We start from the raw sequence: 26,953 nt of genomic DNA, 5'->3' as shown, positions 1-26,953 counted from the left end.
GAAATATCGTGGAATGAAGTTTACGACGACCGGCTGCAATCCCGAAATCTCTTCGCACACTTAATTCGCTGGGAAAATTTTGAAGTTCACAATTCATTATTGGTTTAACAGATAAATCACTGCCGGTTGTTGGGTTTAAAACCAAATGGGTGTTACACTATATCCTTCAACACTCACTGGAAATTTCATAATGGCAAAAAAATCCAAAGCTGGATATTAACAAGCAGATGCCCTCAATCAGTATTGTCTAACAAAAAAATCAACATTATAGTCTCCAAAAACAAGAGATCTCCAGAAAATCTACACAGCCTTATTAAAATTGTCTACAATTGCTTTATGAAGTTTAAGACGACACCTGCTGGTGCCCTGTAAACTACCAGTAACTCAGAGGAAATGCAAAAATCAAAAGCACAAATATGGGAAATGATGAAGTTAGAAGAAGATCTGAAGGAGTTCACACACAGACAAGATGAGAAAGTAACCAAAGAAAAAGACACTCTCTCTCTCTCTCTCTCTCTCTCTCTCTCTCTCTCTCTCTCTCACACACACACACACACACACACACACACACCAAAAAGAGGGAAGAAGGCAGTAAATATTTCCTTCACACAGATGGGAATATAACTGTATGTAGTCAATATGAGTTTTGTGTTTGTAGGTAAAGATGAAATAAAATAAAACAAGTTTTTATCAGACAAGTAGTTTATCAGCAGGCAAAAGATAAATAAAGCTCATAAAAAACAAAATGCGCAAATAGTTATGACTACTGCATGACAAAAATTCCTTTAGATGAACATTACATTAAATCATCTTACATGCAAGAATGTGGATCTGGAGCATGCCAACTAGCTCGATGAGTGCTTTGTGAAGGTTGTGGAGAGCCACTATTGTTTCTCAATGGTGCACTTGCCCGCCGCTCTTCTGAGTGTCCTTCACCCCAGCCAGTACCAGATTCAGGCAAGTTTCCATCTCCAGAACAGTTTGTTAAGGTGACTCCTGCAAAATTTTATAACAAATAATTTCTGTCTTTTAATCAGAATATCCTATTACATTGAGTACCATGTTTGTAAGGACAGCAGAAACAACATATTGTTCATCTTGATACACAATGAGGACAAGCAGAGGATAAGAAATAAGGAAAACACAAGAATGTCCACGTTACCATATGCATTCACCCGTGTGTGTGTGATATATATCCATCCATGTGTGTATGACACATATTATTACAAAAGAGAAAAAGTATGGACATTGAATTATCGATGCACACATTAGAAGAGAAAAGCACTGCCAGAAACTACTTCTGTAAGAATTACTAACAATCAACTATAAAAAGCCTGCAATATTCTATACATACTCACACAGAAAATAATTGAACATAATCAAATTAGGAGGGAAGACACTATTAGGGAAAAAATATTGTAGCTACATCGGTTACACTACATAGCTGCTGTTTATTTACAAGTCTTACTATCTGTTTGAGATTTACATGATAACAAACAAAATCTAGAAGAATGTTAGTTATCTACAAGTTTAAAATTACGTGTCTGTTTACAGTGAACATTGTTGCTCACCATGCTGCTAACAGTAGTTACAGTCTTTTACTCTAGAAAACCAAATTAATTGTATTAGATTTCTCTTATAAGATGAAGTTTTATCATTGCATTTTTCCAAAGGCTTTCAGTTGGTTCTCCATTTCTGGCAGGAGTGTTGTTGGGGGTATGTGACAATATATTTTATATGTGTATGTGTAGGCAGCAGAATGTACTACACGGAATATAACAGACATCTACAGCAATGTTTTGTATAATTTGTGGTCTTACCTTGACAACATACTGTTATGAGCTATTCTGTGTGATCATGAATGCTAAAATATAGCTTGCCTTATTTCTGCAATTTAGTGTTCAATTTCTGCAATTTAGTGTTCAGAATTACTTATTTCGCTGCCCTATTTCTAAAAAATATGTTACAGATTTGCATCAAAATATTACACACACACTCTTTGCACAGCCTGCGCAGGGAGAATAGTAGTTCAGAGGTAATGCGCTCCACCTCTCACACCCAACGCAGGCACCAAAGCAATATTTTGTACATTGTAATAAGTATTTGCAAAAGCAGATGTGAAGCATGCTTAAATATTTAGTGCAATCAAAACAAATTAAAATCATATTTTGTAACGACTTGCTTAATAATGACATAGTGATAATTATAATTTCAAGTGGCTCTAAGACATGGTGCAAGTCTTTCATTGGACACCACCTTGGCAGCTTGCATGTCCCTAACCTGTCCCAGAAATTCTGCCATGGAAAGAGGGCCTACAGTTTAATGTGGGATCCAAAACATGTCATTTCTGGTGAATCTTCATACCACTGAGATGTCCACATTTGGAGGTCAAAACAACTGCTTGAGATATGCAAAGCGATACAGCTAGCATACTTTTTATCAAACAACTATCATGGAATAAGCCAGAATGATTTAGTCTCTGGCAGGTATCTTTGAGACACATGGCTATGTAGTAAAGACATACAATGTGTGTCGCCTAAGAACAGTCAGGTATTTTTTTCACAGTGTTTAGGCAGCACTTTCGGTTGTGCAATGTTAAGGTGGAATCAGTCCAAACAAGTACTGCTCATCGTATGTTTCATGTGAAGCACAGTGTTAACAGAAAATTTAAGTTTGTTTCTCATTATAGACAAAATAACTTGTAAAGCAAAATTTTACATGCCCATTTCATATAGCATCCCAAATTAGTCTAGTGCAATATTCAGTTTAGCAGTATGTAATAACAGGGACAGTAAAACATGAGGAATAATCAGTACTCCGGTGAGATTTAGCAGCACTGCATGATGGTAGCAGATGGCGTTCGGCAGGGCAAAATGAGACAGGGCAAGTCAGCCCTGGAGTGTTGCTCAAGAACCAGTTATTCTTCATGCTTTATGGTCCCTGCTAATATATACTGATAAAATGAATATTAAAATAGGCTAACTTCAGACTGCTTGATCAAATGGGGTCTTAACATTCCACTTAATTTTTTTTTAAAAAAAGAAAACAAATCAACACTTTCCACTGATACTGGACACTGCATGAAAGCAGTGACGGGCAGTATCCATCTGGGATGACTCTAGCTAACACATTACAAAAATGGAATTGAAAATATCTGCCACAACACCAGAGAAAAAGTGTCTTCCGTCCCTTAGGAGAAGCACACAGCGTACCATTGTCATACAGTAACAGTCTAACAGTTTTTTGTAAAGAAGTATTAATATCAGCAGTATATGTTGTGTGTACTACTGGACTACATCAACGAAAGTAAAACAAGGGTAATGGAATACATTTAAATTAAATCAGGTATTGCTGACATAACTGGAGTAAGAAATAAGACAAAAAGTAGTAGATGAGTTTTGCTGTGTGGGCAGCAAAATAAGAGATGGCATCTGATGTAGAAAGGCTGTAAAATGAAGACTGGCAGGAACAAAAAAACATTTCTGAGAATGAGAAATTTGTTAAAATCAAGTATAAATTTAAATTTTGAAAATGTTTTTTGAAGGTATTTGCCTGGAGTTTAGTCTTTTATAAATGACATAAACAATAAACAGTTCACACAAAAGAGACTGGAGAACAAAGTCTTTTGCAATGGCACTGTTGTTTAAAACATTCTTGGACTTCCTGCAGTTGTTCCTGACTAAGTTGATGGAGGTAATTGTCAAAATCTTGAAGTTTCACCCTGAACTGACATGGTAAGAAGTCCGAGAATATTTTATACAAATGAGGATGGAGATTTTTGAAATGTGGTGTTACAGAAGAACTCTGAATATTAGATGGGTATATTAAATAACTAATGAAGAGAGACTGGATATAAATTGGGAAAACAGAAATTTATAGCACAAACTAATTAAAAGGAGGGATTGGTTGATAGGACACAATCCAAGGCATCAAGTAATCACCAATTTGGTACTATAGGGAGTTGGGGGTGGAGTGGGGGTAAAAATTGTACAGGTTGAGCAACGCTTGAATACGGCAAGCAGGTTCCAATGATTGTAGGCTGTGGCTGTAGTAGTTATGCAGAGTAGAAGAGACTTGCACAGGATAGGCGATCATAGGTAGCTGCTTCAGACCATTCTTTAGACTGATGACCACAACAACACTGGTTGCCAACCAGTACATAATCGTGTTCCAGCCTCCACTCCAGTCATTTAAAATGGAAACTGCTTGACAGTTAGAAGACTGTGGTACAATCTGGTATTGTGAGCATTTTTTCTATTTCTAAAATTCTTAACTTTTTGTCAAATGCCTACCACGTTAGCGCCACAGTTGAGTGATACACACACAGTTACTGCCAAGCATCGCTTTTGAAATGTTTCAAGAATTGCTTGACAGTAATGTCAGTGAATTTGTATTTTAGGTGCTTGTTCATTTCAAAAGGAATTAATAAAAGGCAAAAAATGTGTTAAGAATATATGACTGATAATATATTATCTAAAGTTCACAATTACCGTAAGGAACTCGTGCACAAAATCGAAGGAGTTTGCCACAAGGAAACCTTTCACCTTGGGTGTTAAACACTTGAGGTTCATCAGTCAATTCCTGCAGTTAATTGGAAGCCTACTGAAAATGAAACCCACTGAAAATGAAACCCACTGAATAATGCACACCTTTCTGTACAGTGCCTGAGGATGTGTCATTCAACTGTAATTAATTTTTCTCTCTGGTATTCACTGAATGTATGTTTCAGTTTTTCTGAATGAATCAGTGTTATCAACGACAAAGCTCATATGGAATATGTGTGAAGAGATGGTAAAGGTAGAATTCTGCTACACTTTAACAGCAGCCTACGTGTTGTTTACAAACTCATGCTGCACATCAGTCTGAATAAACTTTGCCGGGCTAAAAATATTCTTGGTGAGTACACGCAGTAACCCCAAAATAAATGATAATACGGTGAAAGCAAGCAACATAAATTAGCCTTTGTGTTTCAGTGTCACAGACAAAGGAGATCAATTTTATAGTGATGACAGCATCATTCAGTTTCTGCACAATATCCTTAACATGATGTTTCATAGAAAGCCTTTCATTTACCATCAGCCCTGATGATGTAAAAGGGTTAATTTCACAGACTGTCTGACCACCTTGAGACAGTAAAATTTAGCTTTTACACGCGTCATATATCGGATACTGTACATATCGCAATTTGTTACACTTACAAATTAATCTGTTCACTGAGAGCCATGTGCTGATGTTACTGCCTACCTTATTATTTACATTACTTATATTGCACTCTATGTCTTTTGCAATATCACTTGTGTCATCTGCAAAGTGCAAAGACTGAAATTTTTGACTTACCTGTCATGTTAAGTGGCAGATCGTCCATACACATCAAGCAAAGCGATGGACCCAGAACAGAACCTTATGGTAACTCCCATGTCCTTACATCACCCTAGTCAGATTCAAGCCTTTATCATAGTAGGATGTAGGGTGTGGAGAATGTGTTACCTGGAACTACCGTGGCTCAAATGGCACTCACAGTGTGGGCAAATGCAGGCTGTTGGCATTGCTGGCATCACCATATGTCCAATATGACAACTGGAATTTGGCTATTGGTCATGAAGGTCAGAATTAGTATGCAAGGCTGAGTGCCCACAACTGCCTTTGCACTTTTATGCAAAGGTACCAATTATACTGAAGTCACAGTGATTTATGACAGTCTGATATTACAAAAGGCAGGACAGGGTCCTTAATAGGACGTGTTAACACCACAGACAGCAACGCATACTCTGCAATATGCACCCATACTGGCTTCAAGGTTGGTACAGAGTTTTTGTGGTAAGGCATTCCATTCCTCCACCAGCATGGCTGGCAAATGCTAGACAGTCGTTAATGCATGTGAACAAGCTCCCCAACACATCCCACATGTATTCAATAGAAGTTAAGTTGGGGAAACAGGCAGGTCAGTCCATTTGTTACATATACTCCCATTTCAAAAGCTCCTTTACCTGCACTGTCATTCATAAAAATGGAGTCAGGGCCAGATACATCCTGAAAAGCTGCACAAAGGGGTCAGGAGTACAGTGACACAAAAACAATTACCAGTGACTGTGCTATTTTCAATGATTTGGAAGTCAGTACCCCTATCAACATTACACCTTTCCTCATCGTAACATCTGGACAACCAAAATGATAGTATTTTACAATGGTCTGGGTGCATTACATTTGCCCATCTTTTGCCATACGATGGTTCGCCCAGAATAACTATGAACTTGGACTGAATCTACTCTCATCCAGGAGTATAGAATCCCACTTCTCATTGGTCAAGTCCCTATGCTCTTGGCCCGGTGATATATGGTCAGAAAATTAAAGAAATAAAAGCAAAACTGAACTTCCATGTTAAACAGGCTAGTACCATCTATGAAAATCTGAAAAAAGACTCACAATATTAAAAAACTTATAATTCTTTCAAGGTCATTGCATTCATCAATGGATGCACTGTTCTGCGACATCAGACTATGAAAGTGGCCACTGAATCGATTTACTTGAGCAATATATGACGCGTTTTCACCAGTTTTCTCTTTTACAATACTTTTTACTACAGTTAATGGTAATTTGTGGTTGTGGATGTTTCATAATGTACAAAACAAATCTTCACGTATTATTGTTCTCCTTTATTAATTATTATTTTTCATGTTATGTTCCAATATAAGGATATGACAAATTATGAACAATAATTGGTCCATAGTGCATGGATTTCCATTAAGCAAATAAGAATCAAATAACATTTTTCCAGTGTTACTTACACAACCCAATGTTTCTCCATTTCTGAATACTGTGGGTTACCCATTTTTCGAGCATGTCTTCATATGATTGAAAGTAAGCGTCTATCTGCACAGTTCTGGAGAATGGAGCTAGGTGGGAAAGTCAGAATAACCCATGTGATATACCAAGAACATCGGTCTTTTGAGTCACATTTTTTAGCACACTCAGCAAATGATGCTGTACACTCCCAAGGCAGCAAGTTGGTGTAATCATTCAGACATTCTATTAGTTCGGTGATAATTCCCATAAAGGAACTCCCATGCAATGAACATGTCAGCTGGAAAACAAATAAGTAGTTTCATATGTTCCTCTGCCTTTAATATTGTAAGGTATGCCAGAGGTGAGGCAGAAATATATGGTAGAGGGCAGACCATAGAGCAAATTTTACAGTATGGATGGATGGGCGAGTAGCAGCCTAGAGATTGGGGCAGTGATGTGGAAATATCATATGGTATGGCAATATAATGTAATTGGATAGATAAAACATCTACTCACCATGTATTTTTCGTAGGCAAGCTTTCGGAGCCAGTGGCTCCTTCTTCTGGCAGTAGGGTTGAAAGGAAAGGAAGAAGGGTGAAGAAAAAGGATTGGAGAGGTTTAAGAAATGGGGTAAAATTTGGATCTGGGGTAAAGCCATGGGAACCAAGATTGGGATCCATAAGACTTCAGCCCCTCGTTTGGTTTAGAAACATTCATGACATCTTTTCCATATGGACTCATGGTGAAGTTGACTTGTTAAAATTCCTGGAATCTCTAAATACCTTCTTCCATCACAGCATTTGTGAAATTTACCCCATTTCCTAAACATCTCCAGTCCTTTTCCTTCGCACCTCTTCTTTCCCCTTCTACCCTTCCGCCGGAAGAAGTAGCCACTGGTTCTGAGAGTTTGCATGTGAAAAACCCTTTTGATATGTGCGATCTCCTGCAGCTGCTTGGTGAGTAGATTTTTTTATCTATCAAATTATATTGCACTATCATGCCATATGATGTTTCCACATCGTTATCCCTACCTCAAAGCTCTTACTCGTCCAACCACCCACACTTTAAAACTTGCTCTGTGTGTCTGCCCTCTATCATATATTTCTGCCTCACTTCTGGCATACCTTACAACATTAAAGGCAGAACATCATATGAAACTACTCGTCTGTTTTCCAGCAGACATGTTCATTGCATGGAAGTTCCTGTACAGGAATTATCACCAATCCAGTAGAATGTCTGAATGGTTACACCAACTAGCTGCCTTGGGAGTGTACAACACTGTATGCTGAGTATGACTCAAAAGACCAGTGTGCTTGCTATTATCACATGGGTTATTTGGGCTCTCCTACGTAGCTCCAGTCTCCAGAATTGTGGAGATAGGAACTTATTTTCCATAATATTCTCTCAACCAGTCACCCTCCTGAACTTCAGCTCAATTAGCTTAACACCTTTAGTCCTTTTCTTCTTATCTTAGTGTGCATCATAATGCCACATTATTTTATTTCAATTTATTTACTTGCTTATTTTTACGATCCTTTAGGTGCACCCTTTTCTCCATCTCTCGTCCTTTCTTTCTATACAGATGCAAACATACACTCTCTGTTGCATTGTGCTTCATCTTTCACCATTTCCTTGTCATACATCTTTCACCATTTCCTCATCATACAAGGTGGATCTCCCTTAACTTTGGTTTTTGAATTGTCTTCCTTTTTTCCCCTCCCTGTCTAATGTCCCCCTCCCAAGATTCTATGTGTAATATTCCATGGCTTGTAGATGAATAAGCTGAAATGGAGCCAGCACATTTTCTTTCAAATTTAGAAATACGCATCTCTTTTTTGATTTGCAAACAGAAAGCTTCAATTCTCTTACATAATTTAATTCCTTTTTATTATGCAGATTCACGACTTGGAGTTATGTATCTACAATGAAAAAAGTATTTATTTTTCAATAGCAAGCAGTAAATAAAAAATAAATAAAGAACTGAGTTTCAATATATCCATTGTGGATGACGAACTGTGACTGTGACTTAAATTGGCGATTTATCTGGTCATAAATATACAAACAGTCGCTTTTTTATGATGTATTCAATCATTTTGGGTTAGTAAATGTTTCATCAATGATTACTCAATTTCTGTCATTTCCACCAGCAGCGTCAGCACTGCATCTAGCTACACTTGGTCCACAACATAACATTCTTGTAAAACTTTCATCTGATGATGAGCCTGCAGTGGCTGAACAACATGTTCATGGTTGAATAAATCATCAAAAAATGACTGGTTGCATATTTTTTACCAGATAAATTGCCAAAAAAATTGAGTGTTTTACAGAAGGCAATAGGCTCTAATCATTCTGTGTTATTTGGGTTAATTCAAAAAGAGGTTAAGTGAGCATAATTTGTAAACACTATTCACTAGCCCATGCCCTTCAAGTAAGAGTGCATCAGTCGGTAGTCTTGTGTTACCCATACTGAGTTTTAGTGGTGATATATCAGTTAATGAGTTCCTACTCCATCAGCATCCCACCATTTTTGGTGGAATCTCGGGATGGATTGAAACTTTCAACTATTATACTAGACCTCTGCAAAAACATTGACAACACTGCAATAGTCACTGCCAGAATGCCTTCAGAATAGTAGAGGAATTGGGTGAAACACACCACATTGCCTCCCAACTGGTGTGTGTCCATTAATATCACATCATGAAATACCATAGATCAGGGGTAGACAACTTTTTTTACTTACTGCCCGCTTCTGCATCTCTGTTGGTAGTAAAATTTTCTAACTGCTCATCAGTTCTATGGTAATTTTGATTTACTTTACATAATTTATAAAGCAGAGTTACAGACTGCAGTCTTCTGTATGTGCTGTAACTGTCATTTGCACATTTTGACACAGTTTTGCATTTTCAGAAATACCATTTTTGAATATGTTATGACGATCTGAAATGGGTCCCGACCTAAAACTAATAATCAAGTGGATAAAAAAAGTTAAATTTGGAACTTTGGACTGGTTTTTTCATTGTACAGATCAATGTAAGTTGCTGACCCACAGCTATTCCAGCATGTTGGAAATTCATGGAAGTAATATAATGTCAAATCAGTACCAATGAACAAGGGAAAAACTGCCTTAAAACACAATACACACAATCAGTGTTCCAACTCAAAGTCCAGGTCAAAAACTGAGGTAGGCTTTTCAAAGTCTATTGCCTTTGGTGGTCTTGGAATGTTAGCTTACAGAGAGGGCAGAGGTTATGCCCACACCTCACCTCAAGTGGCTACTCTGATCCTGCCAAGGCCATGTTGGGGGACAGGGCATATCATCACTTAGTTATCACAGATAGAGCTTGATTTCAATCTCGCACAGGCTGCTACTTCAAATTATTGACATCCCCCACAACCAGTAACAATCCCTAAGCCTGCCACTATTTATGGATGTAGCGAGCCCAGAATAAAGAGTTCATACAGTAGTTCAAGTGTGGCTGTGAGGACTGGGCTCAATAGGTCAGGTGCAGAAGACTGGGAAATTTATAGGAGATTGGGAAGAGAGTTTGCACCCATGACCATCTTACCTGGATTATGGCAATATATAGAGGTGAATTGATACATAGCAAAGAAGTCTGTAAGGTTTTCCTGAGACATCATTGAGATTATCATCATGTTTACTTTGGCCTTGAACATTCTGACGAACCACTCAGCTTCCGATATTGAGATGGAATAACAAGGACCGATGCCACAAAGTGTTGTGCCATTCCTTTGGCAAAAGGAATGAAACACACACTGAAGTGTGAGATATTGTCAGATAGGGTGGGTTGTGGCACTTCTTTTACGGTGAAGATAGTTACCAGGACCTGACCTGCAGCTATTGATTTCACTGATAACATCCACATGACATATAGGAAACTAGAGGAAGCATCCACCACAAATAACTACACAGCTACTTTGAACAGGTCTGTAAAGTCAACATGCACATGGTACCAGGAGTAGGCCATGGGAAGAAACATCACACCACATCAGAAGGATCCACATACACTTTTGGTGGGTCTGTACTGCAAATTTGATATTATTGTCAATTCGCAGGCAATATACACGATTATTTTGAAGGACATAATGCTTTATCTACACCTTCATCCTCAACTATCCCCATTGTAACTCATGTAACAGCTTGAGGAAATGAATCTGGAACATCATGGATTCACCACCTGGTGCTTTGGACTCTTCTGTAGCCATCATAAGTGCCTACTGATCGATGTGGTGTTTCATTCCACATGAAAAAACATGGAATTTTTTGATACCTTGAATCAGGCTGTTCCAACACTGCCCCTTAGGGCACAGGTAGCCATAAGTGCCCTTCAGCTAACCTGCAGGCAGGTGCAGGTGCTGCAGGCAACACACCAGACGACTCAACTGTACACATTCTGCGCATGAATGTCCTAATTGGCTTGCAGCGGCTGCCTGGGCTCGGTTTGCTGCTTCACAACTGATGGACTACTGAGCTTCACCTAAATTTTTCTGAACGTGGTTGAGGTGGTGTAACTGCAACCCCTGGTTGTTGCTGTGCCACAACCACCAACCATACAGCCGTGTATTGTGGGTTGCCACAGCTCTGGCCTGCTAACAACAATAACACATCCTCTGGAGATCTGATGAAAACAGTCTGCATCAACAGACTCATGCCAGATCATCTTCAACTGAGCCTTCAGCAGCTGCCACGGTACTGTGAGGTGCCAGCCTGGTCACCGAGGCATAAGCACATACGCAAACGAAGCTGCCATTGCACTACTGCCTCACTTTCACAAGTCATGTGCCTCCACTGGCATCCTTCTACCTGGCAGGTATTTAGGTCACTGCCTGACAGCTCTGTGTCAGTTCACACTCCAGGTTTGTGCCAGATGCACCTAGCACCTCATCAATTGGATTCCCCTTGCCAAGCCAACGAGTATTTCACTGCAGTGTCCACAGATTTCAACCATCCCCAAGCTACTGCCTCACTGGACCTCATCTCAACCATCCTTGAGCTACCACTCCACTGGGCCTCATCTCACCCATTCAAGCTCACGATCTCACTGCACCATCTTCAGTTCATCTTGAGCAGCCTGCTGCTCTCCACTGACCACAGTCTCTTCGTTTGTTTAAGTGCTTTCCAGTGCAACATAAGAGACTGACTTTCTGTGTGAACCAAACAGTGCAAACAGGTGTGTCAAGGAAATGTCTCACTGTATTCTGACCCTCAGACTTAATAAATGTATAATTGTTCTTTGCTACCGGGCTTTACAATCGTAGCATGTTCTTCCCTTCAGTCACAAAAGCTACAATAATATCAGCACAGCCTTCATTGTGAATATGTCATCATAAATAATTTATCTTGCCCAAGTACAAATGGAGCCCCTCCAAAACTTTGGGTGAAGAAAATAATTACTCACTTTGACATAGACTGACACCTCTGCTCAGTATGTGAACAAGATACTTACTACTGACACTAGATTGGAAAAAACTATATTTAGTTAATTTATATCTGAGCCCAACTAACTTGATGTTCCCTAAATATCTGATATAAATTGTTGGGTTCACTTCCAGGCAGACCTAATGACTATAATGTCATCTAAATAGTTTTCAGTCTGTGGTAACCCCTGTACAAGTTGTTCTAAATATTTTTAAAGTATTGTCGGAGCATTTGCAACACCAAAAGGTAATCTACTATACTGATATAGCTCATTAGGCATACTGATGACCATAAAATGGTTTTATACTGTATCTAATGATAATTTCAATTAAGTGTCAGCTACATCTGTGTTAGAATAGAAGTAGGCCCCTGATAACCTAGTCAGTAGCTCCTCTGGACGTGGAACTGGATTAAGATCCACATTCAACTAAACATTATTCTTCTGAGATGTAGAGTAGACATGTGACTGTACAGCCAACACCTTGTGTTGGCACTGCAGTATTGGAATCATGGCTAATGGCTTGGAGGGGGAGGCAACAGGTGCTTGGGGTAGGAGTATCACATCGGTTAACTCACTCTGGCCACAGGTTGGGAGAGTTGTGAACAGTGAAGGTTTGAATTTGGAGATGGAGGTATAAGAGAGAAAGAAGGAGAGTGGACAAAAGGCTTTGATGCAGGATGCATAAGTTCAGGTTGAGGTGGGTGTGGGGCAAGGCCTAATGAAGATGGGGACCAGGAGGATTATGGGATCAAAAGATGTATTGCAAGGTCACCTCCCATTTACATAATGTGAAAAAGCTGCTGTTGGGGAAAGGATCCAAATGGCATAGGGTTGTGAATCAGGTCACTGAAACCAAGCATGTTGTGCTCAGGAGTGATTTCTGCTCTTTGCCATAGTTTGGCAGTGGCTATTCATTCAGGTGGACAATTGGTTGGTAGTCACCCTAACATAAAATGCTGTGCTGAAATCACAGCAGAGCTGGTATATGACACAACTGGAGTGTGTGGGTATATTGCAAAATAGACTGTATACTATTGGATTGTATTGTATTGATGGTGTCAAAGAGATGAAACTAAAAGTCATCAGTCCCTCCATCTTACAGGTGTCAAGCCAGGAAGAGTCATCAGAGACGAAGAACACAGAATACAAATCCTGCACCCAATTTGAATTGAGAATCAATAAAACCAAGAAATGGAGGCAAGGAGAAGTGACAGAAGGGTAAGAGAACAAAGGTGGGTGAACTGTTCTTCCCAGAAAACAGATGTAGAAGAAATAGAAGAATGAAAAAGGTAGGATGGGCAGGCATGAGGCAAGATCACCAAGCAAGGGTAGCCATGGGTCTCCCCTGGGTCATGAAAGGCAACAGGGCACCAAGACAATCCCTCAAGCCGCCTATGAGGCCAATTTGCTCTATCTCAATGAGAGGAGTGGAAATCACTTTCACGGGTAAAACCTAAAACCACATCAGTTGCTTTGGTGTCATCCACTAGCACCAGAGGTACACCATCATACAGGCACCACACTGACAGTGAATGATACACAGCCTGCGAGAAGCATGAAGAGGAGATTGTCACAGTTGTGGTCTCCTTTACTGTTTGCATTTTGTACAGAGAAACCAGGGCACACCAATCTGTGTTCCTAGCCCCCACAGAGTTGACTGAAGGTCTGATTCCAGTGCCCCAATTTCAAATGTCAGCATTCTTATAGCCTAATTGGCCAATCAGAAAGCATTTTTGTTTCCTAGGGTATCCAGACATATGACTGACTGTCCAGCATCATGGAGATCAGAAAGGAGATCCTTTATAGTCACAACCAAAGTATGTGCAGGGTAGCACTGGTCAATAGCCTGAAGACTTCTCAGGAAGTCATTGTTGATTGAGAATGTCTTGTTGGTGCAAGGATGAACATGACTGAGGGGTCAAGGGTTGGCCATTAATTCTGCAATTCAGACACTGCATCTGTTTGGCAGGGAGGGTAGTTCACTGAACCTTGCATATATGTGGACAAAACCCATTCATCTGTCGACTGTAAGGCCGTCAGTGTATACCCCTTCTGAACCCGGAAACGCATCAAGGACAGCCAGGAGCAGGCAGTGAAAAACCATGGGGTCAAAATAGTCTTTCAGTCCAAGAGATAGGTCAAGACAGCTCCAAGGCACACACTGTGGGGGTGTACGCTATCGTTCCCTGGTAAAAAGTGACAGCGAAGGAAGTTGGAGTTCAGAGCACAGACACCGTGGATGAACGGCAATCTTGACTCCAGTACTGGACCATCGTTGCATTGTTGTGGGAGGGGGATCTCCTTGCCATTAAAAAGGACATAATAGTTCAGATGCTCAGGAGAGCAGCAGTTATTGGCACCTGATCTATAGGGGAGGGATCATAGCCTCCATAAGTAGGCTGGTCATAGGACTGGCCCGCAAGGCATCTGTCAAAAATCGGACCTCACAATGGTGAAACGGGTGCAGCATCCACAGTGCTGAAGGCAATGATGAGCCATATACCAGACTCCCACAGTAAAAACATAGCGGGATCAGAGCTTTGTAAAAGCCACTAAAGTGTAGTGCCCCAGGTGATCTTACTGAGACAGCAAAGAGTATTAAAATGTGACCAGCACATTCACTTAATCTGGCACAGATGGGGAAGTCATATCAACTGGACATCAAACGTCAGTCCGAGAAAATGATAAGCCTCCACCACAATGAGCAATTTGTTGTCAAGGTAGAGTTCTGGTTGTGGATGGTCAGTATGATGGCAAAAGAAGACACATCATGGCACCTGAAAACTGAAAGCTACAGGTGGGACGCCATGGCTGTGCCTTTCTATGGCATACTGCAAATGGTATTCAGCAACACCCACAGTAGAGGAGCAATAGTAAATGCAAAATAGAAACAATTAAAATCGAAAAGAGGGAAGGCCGCTGGACCTGATGGGATACCAGTTCGATTTTACACAGAGTATGCAAAGGAACTTGCCCCCCCTTCTTGCAGCGGTGTACCGTAGGTCTCTAGAAGAGCGTAGCGTTCCAAAGGATTGGAAAAGGGCACAGGTCATCCCCATTTTCAAGAAGGGACGTCAAACAGATGTGCAGAATTATAGACCTATATCTCTAATGTCGATCAGTTGTAGAATTTTGGAACACGTATTATGTTCGAGTATAATGACTTTTTTGGAGACTAGAAATCTACTCTGTAGGAATCAGCATGGGTTTAGAAAAAGACGGTCGTGTGAAACCCAGCTTGCGCTATTCGTCCACGAGACTCAGAGGGCCATAGACACGGGTTCACAGGTAGATGCCGTGTTTCTTGACTTCCGCAAGGCGTTCGATACAGTTCCCCACAGTCGTTTAATGAGCAAAGTAAGAGCATATGGACTATCAGACCAATTGTGTGATTGGATTGAAGAGTTCCTAGATAACAGAACGCAGCATGTCATTCTCAATGGAGAGAAGTCTTCTGAAGTAAGAGTGATTTCAGGTGTGCCGCAGGGGAGTGTCATAGGACCGTTGCTATTTACAATATACATAAATGACCTTGTGGATGACATCGAAAGTTCACTGAGGCTTTTTGCAGATGATACTGTGGTGTATCGAGAGGTTGTAACAATGGAAAACTGTAATGAAATGCAGGAGGATCTGCAGCGAATTAACGCATGGTGCAGGGAATGCCAATTGAATCTCAATGTAGACAAGTGTAATGTGCTGCGAATACATAGAAAGATAGTTTCCTTATCATTTAGCTACAAAATAGCAGGCCAGCAACTGGAAGCAGTTAATTCCATAAATTATCTGGGAGTACGCATTAGGAGTGATTTAAAATGGAATGATCATATAAAGTAGATTGTCAGTAAAGCAGATGCGAGACTGAGGTTCATTGGAAGAATCCTAATGAAATGCAATCCGAAAACAAAGGAAGTAGGTTACAGTACACTTGTTTGCCCACTGCTTGAATACTGCTCAGCAGTGTGGGATCCGTACCAGATAGGGTTGATAGAAGAGATAGAGAAGATCCAACGGAGAGCAGCGCACTTCGTTACAGGATCATTTAGTAATCGCGGAAGCGTTACGGAGATGATAGATAAACTCCAATGGAAGACTCTGCAGGAGAGACGCTCAATAGCTCGGTACGGGCTTTTGTTAAAGTTTCGAGAACATACCTTCACCGAAGAGTCAAGCAGTATATTGCTCCCTACTACGTATATCTCGCGAAGAGACCATGAGGATAAAATCAGAGAGATTAGAGCCCACACAGAAGCATACCGACAATCCTTCTTTCCACGAACAATACGAGACTGGAATAGAAGGGAGAACCGATAGAGGTACTCAGGGTACCCTCCGCCACATGCCATTGGGTGGCTTGCGGAGTATGGATGTAGATGTAGATGATCAGCATACAGGAAGGGTGACACTTTAGACCCCACAGTTGCAGCTAGACCATTCATAGCCACTAGAAAATGGGACTCACTTGATACAGAGACCTCCAGGAGACCATTCTCTTGTATATGGGAGCAGGGGGGAGGGGAGGGGGGGGGAAGAGGCACTGTCGGAAGCACCAACTGGAATCCAGAAAGTGCGATGTGACAAGAAGTTCCAGACAAAAGTCTGGGGCTGGCCATGGAGACCCCATTCTTGTAGCGTAACAAGCACGTGATGATGCCATACAATGTCATAAGCTGTTTTTGAGTCAAGGAAGACAACAGTAACATATTGATACTGGACAAAAGCTGACTGGATAGCAGATTCAAAGCAGGCAAATTGCCAGCAATAAAACAGTCTTGGCAAAACCTGCCCTCGGACAGAGCCAAAGGACACCGAGCTCAAGTTACCGTCATAGCTGCTGGTTTACCGTACATTTGTGCAACTTGCAGAGAACATTAGTAGACTATCTGAGTGATAGCTGTCTATTTGAAGGGGGTGTTTACCAGGGTTCAGCAGCAGTATGATTATGTTTTCTTGCAACTGAGACTGGAACTCATCCTTGCTCCAGATATGGTTGAAAATACGTATTTGAGCATTTGACAATGTATGCAGTTTTGCTCTGGAATTATGTCAGGGCACTGAGGAATTCCATCCATTGAATGGAGCATAGTGAAAGGTAAGTGAATTTGCTCCATCTACTGTTTGCGGACCTGAAATCCAGGCTGATAATCCACAAATGGAGAAGCTTGAACATAACACGGAGCAAAATGTTTGGTGACAGTATCTAGGTCAGTGTAAAGAATATCATTCAGGGAGACACTAGGTGCACTTGTGGAGGACAGGCATCTGCACAGGCATCACACCTTTTCCCAAATCTGCAAAGGAGGTATTCGCTGTCCATAGATAGTAGTGTACCATTCCAGGCGTTCTTGTTTCTGTCATTTTACTAGGTGCCAAACCGAGGCATGTAGCCATTTAAAGGCAATGAGGTACTCCATTGATGGGTATCACTTATGGCATTGGAGAGTCCATCTGTGAGCTCTAATGGCTATGGCAATTTCTGAAGTTCACCGAGGTAATGTCTTCTGATGGGGGTCTGTTTGCTAAGCCTGCTGTCAACAGAATGGTTGTAGTTGTGCTCTGGACAGCCACAATGATACTTCTGCATGGAGGGCTATGAAGGACGTTGGTGGAGACAAAGGAATTCTAGTCAGCATTGTTGAGATTCCATCTGTGTGGACATCCAAGTGAGTGATGCTGAAGCAGGGACAGGACAATCGCAAAATGATCACTGTCACACAGGTCATTGATTACACTACATTGGATTGAAGAGAGAAGGCCAGACCTGCAAATGGAAAGCTCAATGACCAAATAAGATGAGATGCCACAATGAAGTATGTGAGGGCACCGGTATTCATGAGACACAGATCAAACTCTACCAGTGAAGTTTTGATAGCTTTACCATGGCCAGTGTTCGTAGTTCAACCCCACAAGGGGTTGTTGTCATCAAAGTCACCCAAAATGAGGAAAAGGTGGGGGGGGGGGGGGGGGGGGAGCTAAGAAATCAATGCAAACAACACATTCTGAGACACTTTACCAATATACGCCCTCGTACAAATAGCCAAAGCTTCTGAAGTTGTATCAACTGGTACATGTTCACCATGTATGTGCAAGGTCTGCCTGATAATCTGTCAAGTCAGCTCAGTTCTTAAAACAGTCCCAATAACTGCTGAGGGTAGGGGTTCACTATGCTGGGAACCACATTTCCTGGAGAACAATGCAGAAAGCAGCGGAAATGCATAACAGACATTGTATCTCAGTTAGGTGGTGGAACAATTGCTACAGTTCCACTGGAGGATCGGGCTATCGGTGTCCTGTGGGTGTGTGATGGGGCCAAGGAAGCATGTCATGCCCCAGAGTCACCAACAGCCACTGGTTGTGAGAATACATCACCAATTCACAACAGTTCAGTAGCAAGTTGTGTGTGTGTGTGTGTGTGTGTGTGTGTGTGTGTGTGTGTGTGTGTGTGTGTGTGTGGTGGGTGGGTGGGGGTGGGGGGGGGGGTGGGGGGGGATCTGGTGTCACAGAGACCACCAGGACTCTGCCTCATGTACAGGATATAAACAAGCAGGGTCCGATAGCATGGTGACTACTGGAATCTCCTTTGGCTTGGAGGTATTCTTTTTGTCCCTCTTCTCTTTCAATGATTTAGATGTTTGCAAGAGCCTGTCTGCCCTAGTTTCAGGGACAGAGGAGGAATGCAAAGCCTTACAACTCACAACCTGTGGCTCTTTTCAGCCACTGGCTGGTACCCTGTTGCAGAACAGCAGAATCCTGGGAGGAGAGCATCCTGAGGGACCACTTCCTGGTGCGAGTTGCTGGAGGAGGGTGTTGCTTCTCCTGCTGGGGTTAGGGACCGGCATCTCTGGTAGGATGGGACTTCACATTCCCAAAGCGGGTGTAGGGACTGTAGGAGGAGGGGGACCCAACCACCTGGGGAGTGGGTGTGGCTGAGTGATCCCAATAATGCAACATAGAAGGCGCGAACAATGAGGTTACTGTCATGGGAGTGGATGATGATGTCAGAACCATTGCAAACATAATCGTCATATGTACAGGATGCAAATCATCATTTTTCTTTTTGGCCTCCTGAAACAAGGATCAGACAAGACATGTATTCTTTGATTTCTTTTCTCTTTGGAAGAAAGTACAGTGCAGTAAACAAAGTGAATGGTGCTTCCCACAGCTGACAGGTTTCACATCACATCAATACTCCTTCACCTTAACCTTTCCAGGCAAGAAGTTGGCTTCAAAGCCCAAGATGAAGGCCTCAGTATCAACCTTAATGTCCTTTGGTCCCTGCTGGACAAGACTGAGAAAATACCCACTCCACCAGACTAAAATAGCACATAAATCATCAGCCTGTAAAAGGAGGTCGTGTTTGAAGATCATATGCTGTCCCACACGGACACTGTTATAGGAATGGAATGCCAACAGCTAGTCTCTTAGCTCTACTTTCCGCCCATGGTACCGTAATGCAAGGAACATTGTGTAGTCCTATCTCTCCACACTGTAGTAATCCTTGCCTTCAAAAGGGACTGCTAGGACCATGCAGCCACCAGTGGAAAGAAAGTCTGAGCCATTTTGTTTAAGATTCATCTGCCTTGATGTCTTACTTCAAACACAGCTCTCTCCACAGGTGCCACTGAGGCACAGCAAAGGCTGCCCAGCCAGGTAACCGTTGCCGTAGAGTCCCCATGCCCCAGCCACGACTGGCACAAACACCTTGGCATAATACGGGGAATTTCCAGTGCAGACACCAATAGAGCAATCCCTGAGTGCTCAGATGCCAACCACTATGCAGGTACTTGATGATCCTCCACAATGGGATGACTACCATGTTGGGTTTTGGGTGTATTACTTCCACCACAGGGGAAAGGTGCAAAGGTATAAAGGCACAATAGATGAAATGCGCATTTCACTGGGTGACCTCCCCTGCACAAGCCACAAGGGGAGAGGGGGAATTAAGAAACTAATAATAATAATAATAATAGTGTGTCCAAAATCATAAACCGAGTCCAAGCCTGATCTGCACCAACAAGACCAACCAATGGGAAGGAAGGGGCGAGGGGAGGGGGAAGGGAGGAGGAATGAGAAAAGTAGAAGGATGGATCTGAAGTGCGGAAAGGGAAGTAGTGCCGCAATGGCCGGAACTCTGTGTTGGCCAAGCATGTACTCATAAAAGAGGTGCGAGCCGCCTGGCAGAGTGATGGATGACTTATGCGGCAAGGGCAAGGATTGGGGATACGTGTGACATAAGAATGGACAAGGATTGGGTGGCAATGGCATACCATTAACATAGAGATGGAAAGGATTGTGGGCAGAATATTCCTCTTTTCCCAGGAACTATGTTACTGGAAAATGATGTGGTTAAGTTGTTCCGGTATGGGGAAACAGTGGGTGATGAAGGGGATACTCTGTTGCAGCAAGTTTGTAAGTGCAACTGAAGAATTAGGGGAGTTTGTGTGGACTTAACACAGCAAATCTGTTTGTGGACTAGGGTTGGGTAGGGGGGCAGTAATTACTGCCTGTGAAGGCAGAGTAAGACCATATTAAGCAAGGGATTCCTTGCCAAAGCAGATGTACTGCCCGTGCGTGGTCAGGTTACATGGTAGACATTTTTGGTTTGGGAGGGATGACACCTATCAAAATGCAGGTACTGTTGATGGTTACTAAATTTGATGGGATCAGAGGTTTGCACAGAACCGTCAGAGAGACAGATGTCAACATCCAGGAAGGTGGTACACTGGGCTAGTGAGTAACTGGTGAAACGAGTGGGAGAAAAAGTGTTGTGTCTGTGGAGGAATGACATTAGAGTTTCTTGTGCCTGGGTCTAGATCATGAAGACATCATCAATAAACCTGTAGCAGACAAGTGGTGTGAGAAGGTTTCTTTTACATGGCCTACAAACAAGTTGACATAAGAGGGTGCATGGGGGTTCCCATAGCTGTGCCATGTATTTGTTTATGTTTATCTTTCCCTCAAAAGAGACATATGAGGTTGTAGTTTGTTAATGTATAAAGAATGAGGTGACAGTCTGGAAACAACATGACTTTGGGAGAAGTAGTACTCAATAAGGGTAAGGTCATGGATATAAGGATGTTGGTGTATAGGGAGGCGGAGTCAACAGTGCTGGAAAGGTATCCATATGGTGACATAATGGGGATGGTTGAGAGTTAATGAAGGAAGTGATTCCTGTCCTTGACATGAGAAGCTAGGCCAGAGGCAATTGATTGGAGGTGTTGGTCAACAAAAGCCAATATTCTTTCTGTGGGAACACACTAAACTTCTACAATGGTGTGTCCAGGACCAGGATTGTTGGTTTTATGAATTTTGGGAAGCACATACACTGGTGTGATTGGGGTGGAGGGAGTATCTGGGATGAGTCACAAACATTTGAGTAGGGATTCTAGATCATGCTCGAGTTTTGGGATGGGAACAGTACTGTAGGGCTTGTAGGTGGAAGAGTCACACATATAGATGTCTTCTGTGAGATAATCGATGTTGTTCATGGAGCATTAGTCTGCAGGGAGGAAGATTATATCGGTGGTCTGCCTCGAGGTTGTGGATGGCTTTTCTTTCCTCTGTTTAGAAGTTTGTGTTGTAAGGAAGGGGTTTCAGAAAGGAAGGTGAGACGAAGTTGGAGGTAAGGAACTCCTGGAAGGTAAGCAAGGGATGGTTAGGTGGGAGTAGGGGAGGGTCATGGTCAGACGGAGTTATGAATTGGCAGAGGCAAGGCTGAATGTTTGATTTGTGTTGGTTTGGTTCGAGTGACTGTTGGAAAAAAAGTGCTTCCACTGTGTGCATCAGGAGAAGCATAATGGGTCTCTGATGAGTTTAAATAATTAGACTTGAGTATGAGAATAAAGGAGAGACCTTTGAGTAGGACTGAAACTTGCATAGGATTGAAGTTTTTGGTAGAAAGGTCGACAACAGTGCTTTGGATTTGTTTGGGTTCTGTATTTTGTAGGCTGCTGGGAGAGAGTTCTGGAGATTATGGCAAACAAAACATAGGATCTCAGTGCTGTGAGCAGCTGGCAAGTGAGTTCATGGGAAAGGGGAATAGGGCAGATATTGATGAGCAGTGATACTACAATGGGGGAATATGATGTCAGTAAATTTGAAAAATTTTAATTTTGGAGGTGGTGCATGGTTTCTGGAGTGCTCTTCCAGATGGTGGAGACAGAGGGTTTCAGTCTGGGGGATAGGATGTAGGTAGTTGGGGTTGCATGGTAACAGTATTTTGCCAAAGGAGCAGAGGTGTTTCAGGGATGTCTGTGCCATAAAGATTCGTTTCTCAACTATCAGGTTACTCAAGGATAGGGATTGGCAGAATCTGAAGATATGAAAATCAATGTGGAAGGATTGATAATATCTAGAAAGGGGAATTTTTAAGGAGGGGGGGGGGGATTTCATGGATTTGATAACATTTAAAGAACAAGATGTGGGGGGACCGTTTTAGCTAGGGATAGGAACAACTTCAACTGCAGAACACATTATTCATGAATCTATCCGACTACTGGCTCAGAATTCAGCATTATTTAGGCAGTAAATTACTTCATTTTATCTTTAATCTATCACCTTTTTTTTCCAAAAATCATTCCACTCATCATTTCAGATGATACATCATCCATCCAAAAAGTTCAGAGACTAATTTTATTCCTGGCATATAAGCAACGTCAACACAATAACTACATGGCAGCTTGAACTAATAACTGTAAACAACAGATGTGCATTCAACCAGTTGGCAGGCAGTGTTAAGTAGTGGATGTGCAGTCATGGTGTGTGAATATCACAGAGATGCAAATTTCAGTGGAGCATCATCTCTAAATCAAGTGTTAAAGTCATTCTCCAGCATGTTTTGAAGAAGAGGAAAGTGTGCACAAAGTTTGTCTCGCACACCTCAACTCCTAAATAAAAACAACTATGTATGGACACTGTTGTGACTTGATGAATTTTCTGGAAAGAATCATCAGAAGTGACAAGAATTGGTGTTATCAATGCAAACCTACCACAAAATGACAAAATGTAGGATCAATGTTTTAACGACAAAGATGACATTCAAGGCAATGTGATGTGTGAGTTGAACAAGATCTCAAAGACAGACTTGTTTTGACAGTCTCACATTGTTTAGGAATGTTCTGAGCATTGTAGTCCAATGGAGGGAGACTATGTAGAACACATCTTAACCTTTCTCAATTTTTTATTAATCCAGTCCCAAAACTTTTTGGGTTGATGGGATATTCACAAGGTAACTTCGTTTAGCCATACACAATGATTGCAAACATGCAAATAAACGGTTGGGTTGGATTGTTTGGGAGAGGAGCCCAGAAAGCGAGGTCATCGGTCTCTTCGGATTAGGAAAGGAAGTCACCATGCCCTTTCAAAGGAACCATCCTGGCATTTATCTGGCACGATTTAGGGAATCACGGAAAATATAAATCAGGGTGGCCGGATGTGGGATTGAACTGTCATCCTCCCGAATGCAAGCCCAGTGAACTAGCCAGTGCATCACCTTGCTTGGTGCAAATAGATGTCGCCACACCATAGAACCATTGTACAACCCACAGTATAATTTTCTCTTACCTTTTCATTTCCCATAGCATCAAGGTGTTATCCACATCTCTCTTCTAACCCATGTCCATGGCGTGTATCTATTTCATGTTTTTCTTTTTACCTTAGCCTACACCAATCTGTTTTACCTTTTTGATGTATTTGGGATCCACAACCTCCTCAGAGGTTCTTTTTTCTTTTTTGAAAAATGTATATTCTGGATGGATTTGAAAGAAAATCTGACTAACTAAAATAAATACACATATACAATTTAGAGAATGTAAGCCACCATCATTCTAATTCAACCCCCCCCCCTCCCCTTAATCCAATCTGGTGATTTTGAGATCAAGCTGAGATAGGAATAAAAGACTGTAATAGAGCTCTTCAGTCTTTAAAAGCTAGCTTGAAAGCAGCCAAGGATATATATAACCAGTGAAGGGTAGCTACATCCCTCTCTCCTGTATAGAAAAAACTGTTTTCACTGAATTTACATCATGCACTGCCAGACAGTCAGACATACCATTTCAATATCACTTTGAAGCAAGCTAGAAAATGTAATGTATATTGACTAGTAGAAGTGTGTACAGTGTTGTTTCACAAAGAAAGTAATAGATCAGTAATGATAAGCAAGTGAGTTGTAAATGTACACTCCAAAAGTTTGAAGATTCTGTTTGCCTTTCAATAGCCCTCCATACAAATTGTTTACAATTTTCTCTGTTTCAAGTGTCCATTAGGGCTTTTTGTAATATTTGTATCATTCATTAAAAAAACTAATTCTGGCTGACATGCAACTAACAGAAGTTTGTTTACAAATATGAGAAAAACAATGGACTTGAGAGTGAACTTTGTAGAACACCATTAATGATTTCTGCACAGTCAGAGAAGTCTTTCTTCTGCAGTTATTTTCAATAAGTCTATCAAGAGCCATTCATTAGCAACACTGTTAATTCCCTAAAAGGTCTGCTTTTGTAACAATATGTGATTTAAATATTCAAATGTGTGGATAGCTCATTAAAATGTGAACTGGTGCTATTTCATTTTTTAAAATTTGTAAAAGATGGAGAGATGCAAACAGCATTATCAGTTGATTAATATTTCTGAAATTCAAATTATGATTTACTGTGTATACATTACTACTTAAACATAAAGTCATTCCAGAGTAACTTATTTTCTCAAAATATTTCAAAAATTGTATCAGCAATTAAACAGATTTTATTGAATTCTCATCAGTCATCTTTAAACAAATGGTTTAATAATTGCCTATTTTAATCTCTCTGGAAATATGCCTTTAATTTATGATGCATTGCACATTAGTATATTATTCTATCTTGTTTATTTCTTATTTTCATAGACTACGCAACTTAAAAGCATTTTAGCTTAGCCCATCATAAATGGATATTTTTGAAAATTATCAAAAGTTAAGAGTGTCGTGTATAACATGTCTCATAGCAAACTGATACCTGCAAGTTACAGTTACTGAAGTGTACAATATAACTATCTTGTCATGTTAAAATTAGTTTTTTCTTTCAACATGAGTGTATACTGTCTGCATTAGTCATACATTTTTGCAATTTTCGAGATTGTTATGAAAGTTTGTTGGTGATCATAACCTTGAAAAAACAAAGTCCCATGTAGCTTAAGGGAATCAGTAAATTTTATCCCACATTTTTCTCCTGATAAAACAGAAATCTCTTTGTTGGGTAAAAGTCACTTCAATTTTCAAAGCAAACTTTTAATTCATGTAGCATACCATATCCAGAAATTAAATTAAAAGAGGAACAGCAGGCTTAAAGTTATTTGCTTACTGTTCTGTAAAACACTGCACCAGGCACAAAATCAGCCCCACAGCGAATGCCGATTGTGGGCTAGAGATAAGTTAACTCCTATTCATAAGCAACTGGAAATTATCCTGATTATTGTGAAGCAACTGGAAGCTGCTGCAAATGAGTATGGTGGGAGCAAGACACTAAAGATAATTCAAGGACTATCCCCCTCGCCCTGCGGATAATATCTCCTCTACAGAAACTATAAGCTCTACCATTACTCATCCATTTGGCTGAAAGAGGCATGTCAATAACAGTGGCACTAGGGGCACTTTACAGGGAAGACATGGGTCAGGGTGAACTCGGGGTATTACACTCATCCCCTTAACCAATATGTGCAAGGTGCCATTTTCCACTGAAATTGAAACTGAGCCTGTGAGACACACTGCACTTATTAGAAAACCTGCTACTTCCCATGACAAGAGAGAGAAATATAAATGGGTAGAGTCTATTTAGCATATGTAAAATGCTGTAAGAAAAGTAATTCACACTGCAGCTGCATCACAGATCCGTTCATCATAAGAATAAACCTGATGTAAACAATGCACTACATATTCTTCCACTTTTGCTGGAACCTCATTGGATTTCCATTTCATGTGGGACTATAGACAAGCTGTCTCAAGTACTGTCAAGTACGATAATAAGGGTACATGTTGTGCTGTGGGTCACACACACGACTTAGCGATAATATGGGACAATGGCTTCACCAGCGCATTTAACTTGGACGGCACTGGTCGGTCAGCTGGTACAGCTAGCCTACAGTAACATGGCCAGCTGCAGTTCACATGTAAAAAGAGACGAGCAGAGGAGCAATACAGCTTTGAATGTCATTTAATTTTTAAACAGAATGAAATAATACACTGCAAATCTCCAACAATATGCTCCTTAGATGACTAGATGAAAAGTGCAACACGTTACCATTTTGAGCTAACGTACTATTTTAATTAAAAACAAGGATGATGAAAATTCCTGACTTAACCACAGGGTAATTTTTCTGCATAAGCTGTGTGTAACACAAAAACGTATTGAAGGATTTCACCATATAGTTAAATACTGAAGCCACTGAAGGTATTATTTACAGTAAGTTGTCTGGCAATCTCTTTGCTACTTCCTTATTTGAATCAGAGAAACACATTTCAGTTCTGGAAGTGTCACCGGCTATGTTGATAACAAGCCTATCAACAACAGAATCCACGACGCCAACCAGGCACAGCATTTTCTCTTCTTCTTTTATGACGAGCTGTTCTACATCCTGCCAGCGTTCGGCAGTGACGTTTGAAATAGCTGCGTGTGTTAGTTGCAGTATGTTTGACAGCTCAACAGTCTTGTTACTTCTCAGGCCATATCCCGCAGCTTGGCTCCAGATCATTTCTGTTGGGT

At 41.0% G+C, this 26,953-nt stretch overlaps 1 protein-coding gene across 8 annotated transcripts in view; it reads right to left on the bottom strand.

Annotated features, from left to right (window-relative positions):
• The window catches only part of LOC126259993 (uncharacterized), a 224,743-nt gene that overhangs the window by 69,086 nt on the left and 128,704 nt on the right, over positions 1-26,953 (bottom strand). For all 8 annotated transcript variants that reach the window (XR_007546584.1, XM_049957135.1, XM_049957134.1 and 5 more), the window contains one exon: positions 816-996. Coding sequence is in view for 7 of the 8 variants with exons in the window: in XM_049957135.1 (XP_049813092.1) it covers positions 816-996 (181 nt within the window). In the remaining variant the exon portion in view is untranslated. The remainder of the gene's footprint in view (positions 1-815; positions 997-26,953) is intronic.

This window comes from Schistocerca nitens, chromosome 5, assembly GCF_023898315.1.
Source record: "Schistocerca nitens isolate TAMUIC-IGC-003100 chromosome 5, iqSchNite1.1, whole genome shotgun sequence".
Lineage (NCBI taxonomy): Eukaryota > Metazoa > Arthropoda > Insecta > Orthoptera > Acrididae > Schistocerca > Schistocerca nitens.
The sequence above is the reverse complement of the archived record's forward strand: the minus strand, read 5'-3'. Positions and strand labels throughout refer to the sequence as shown.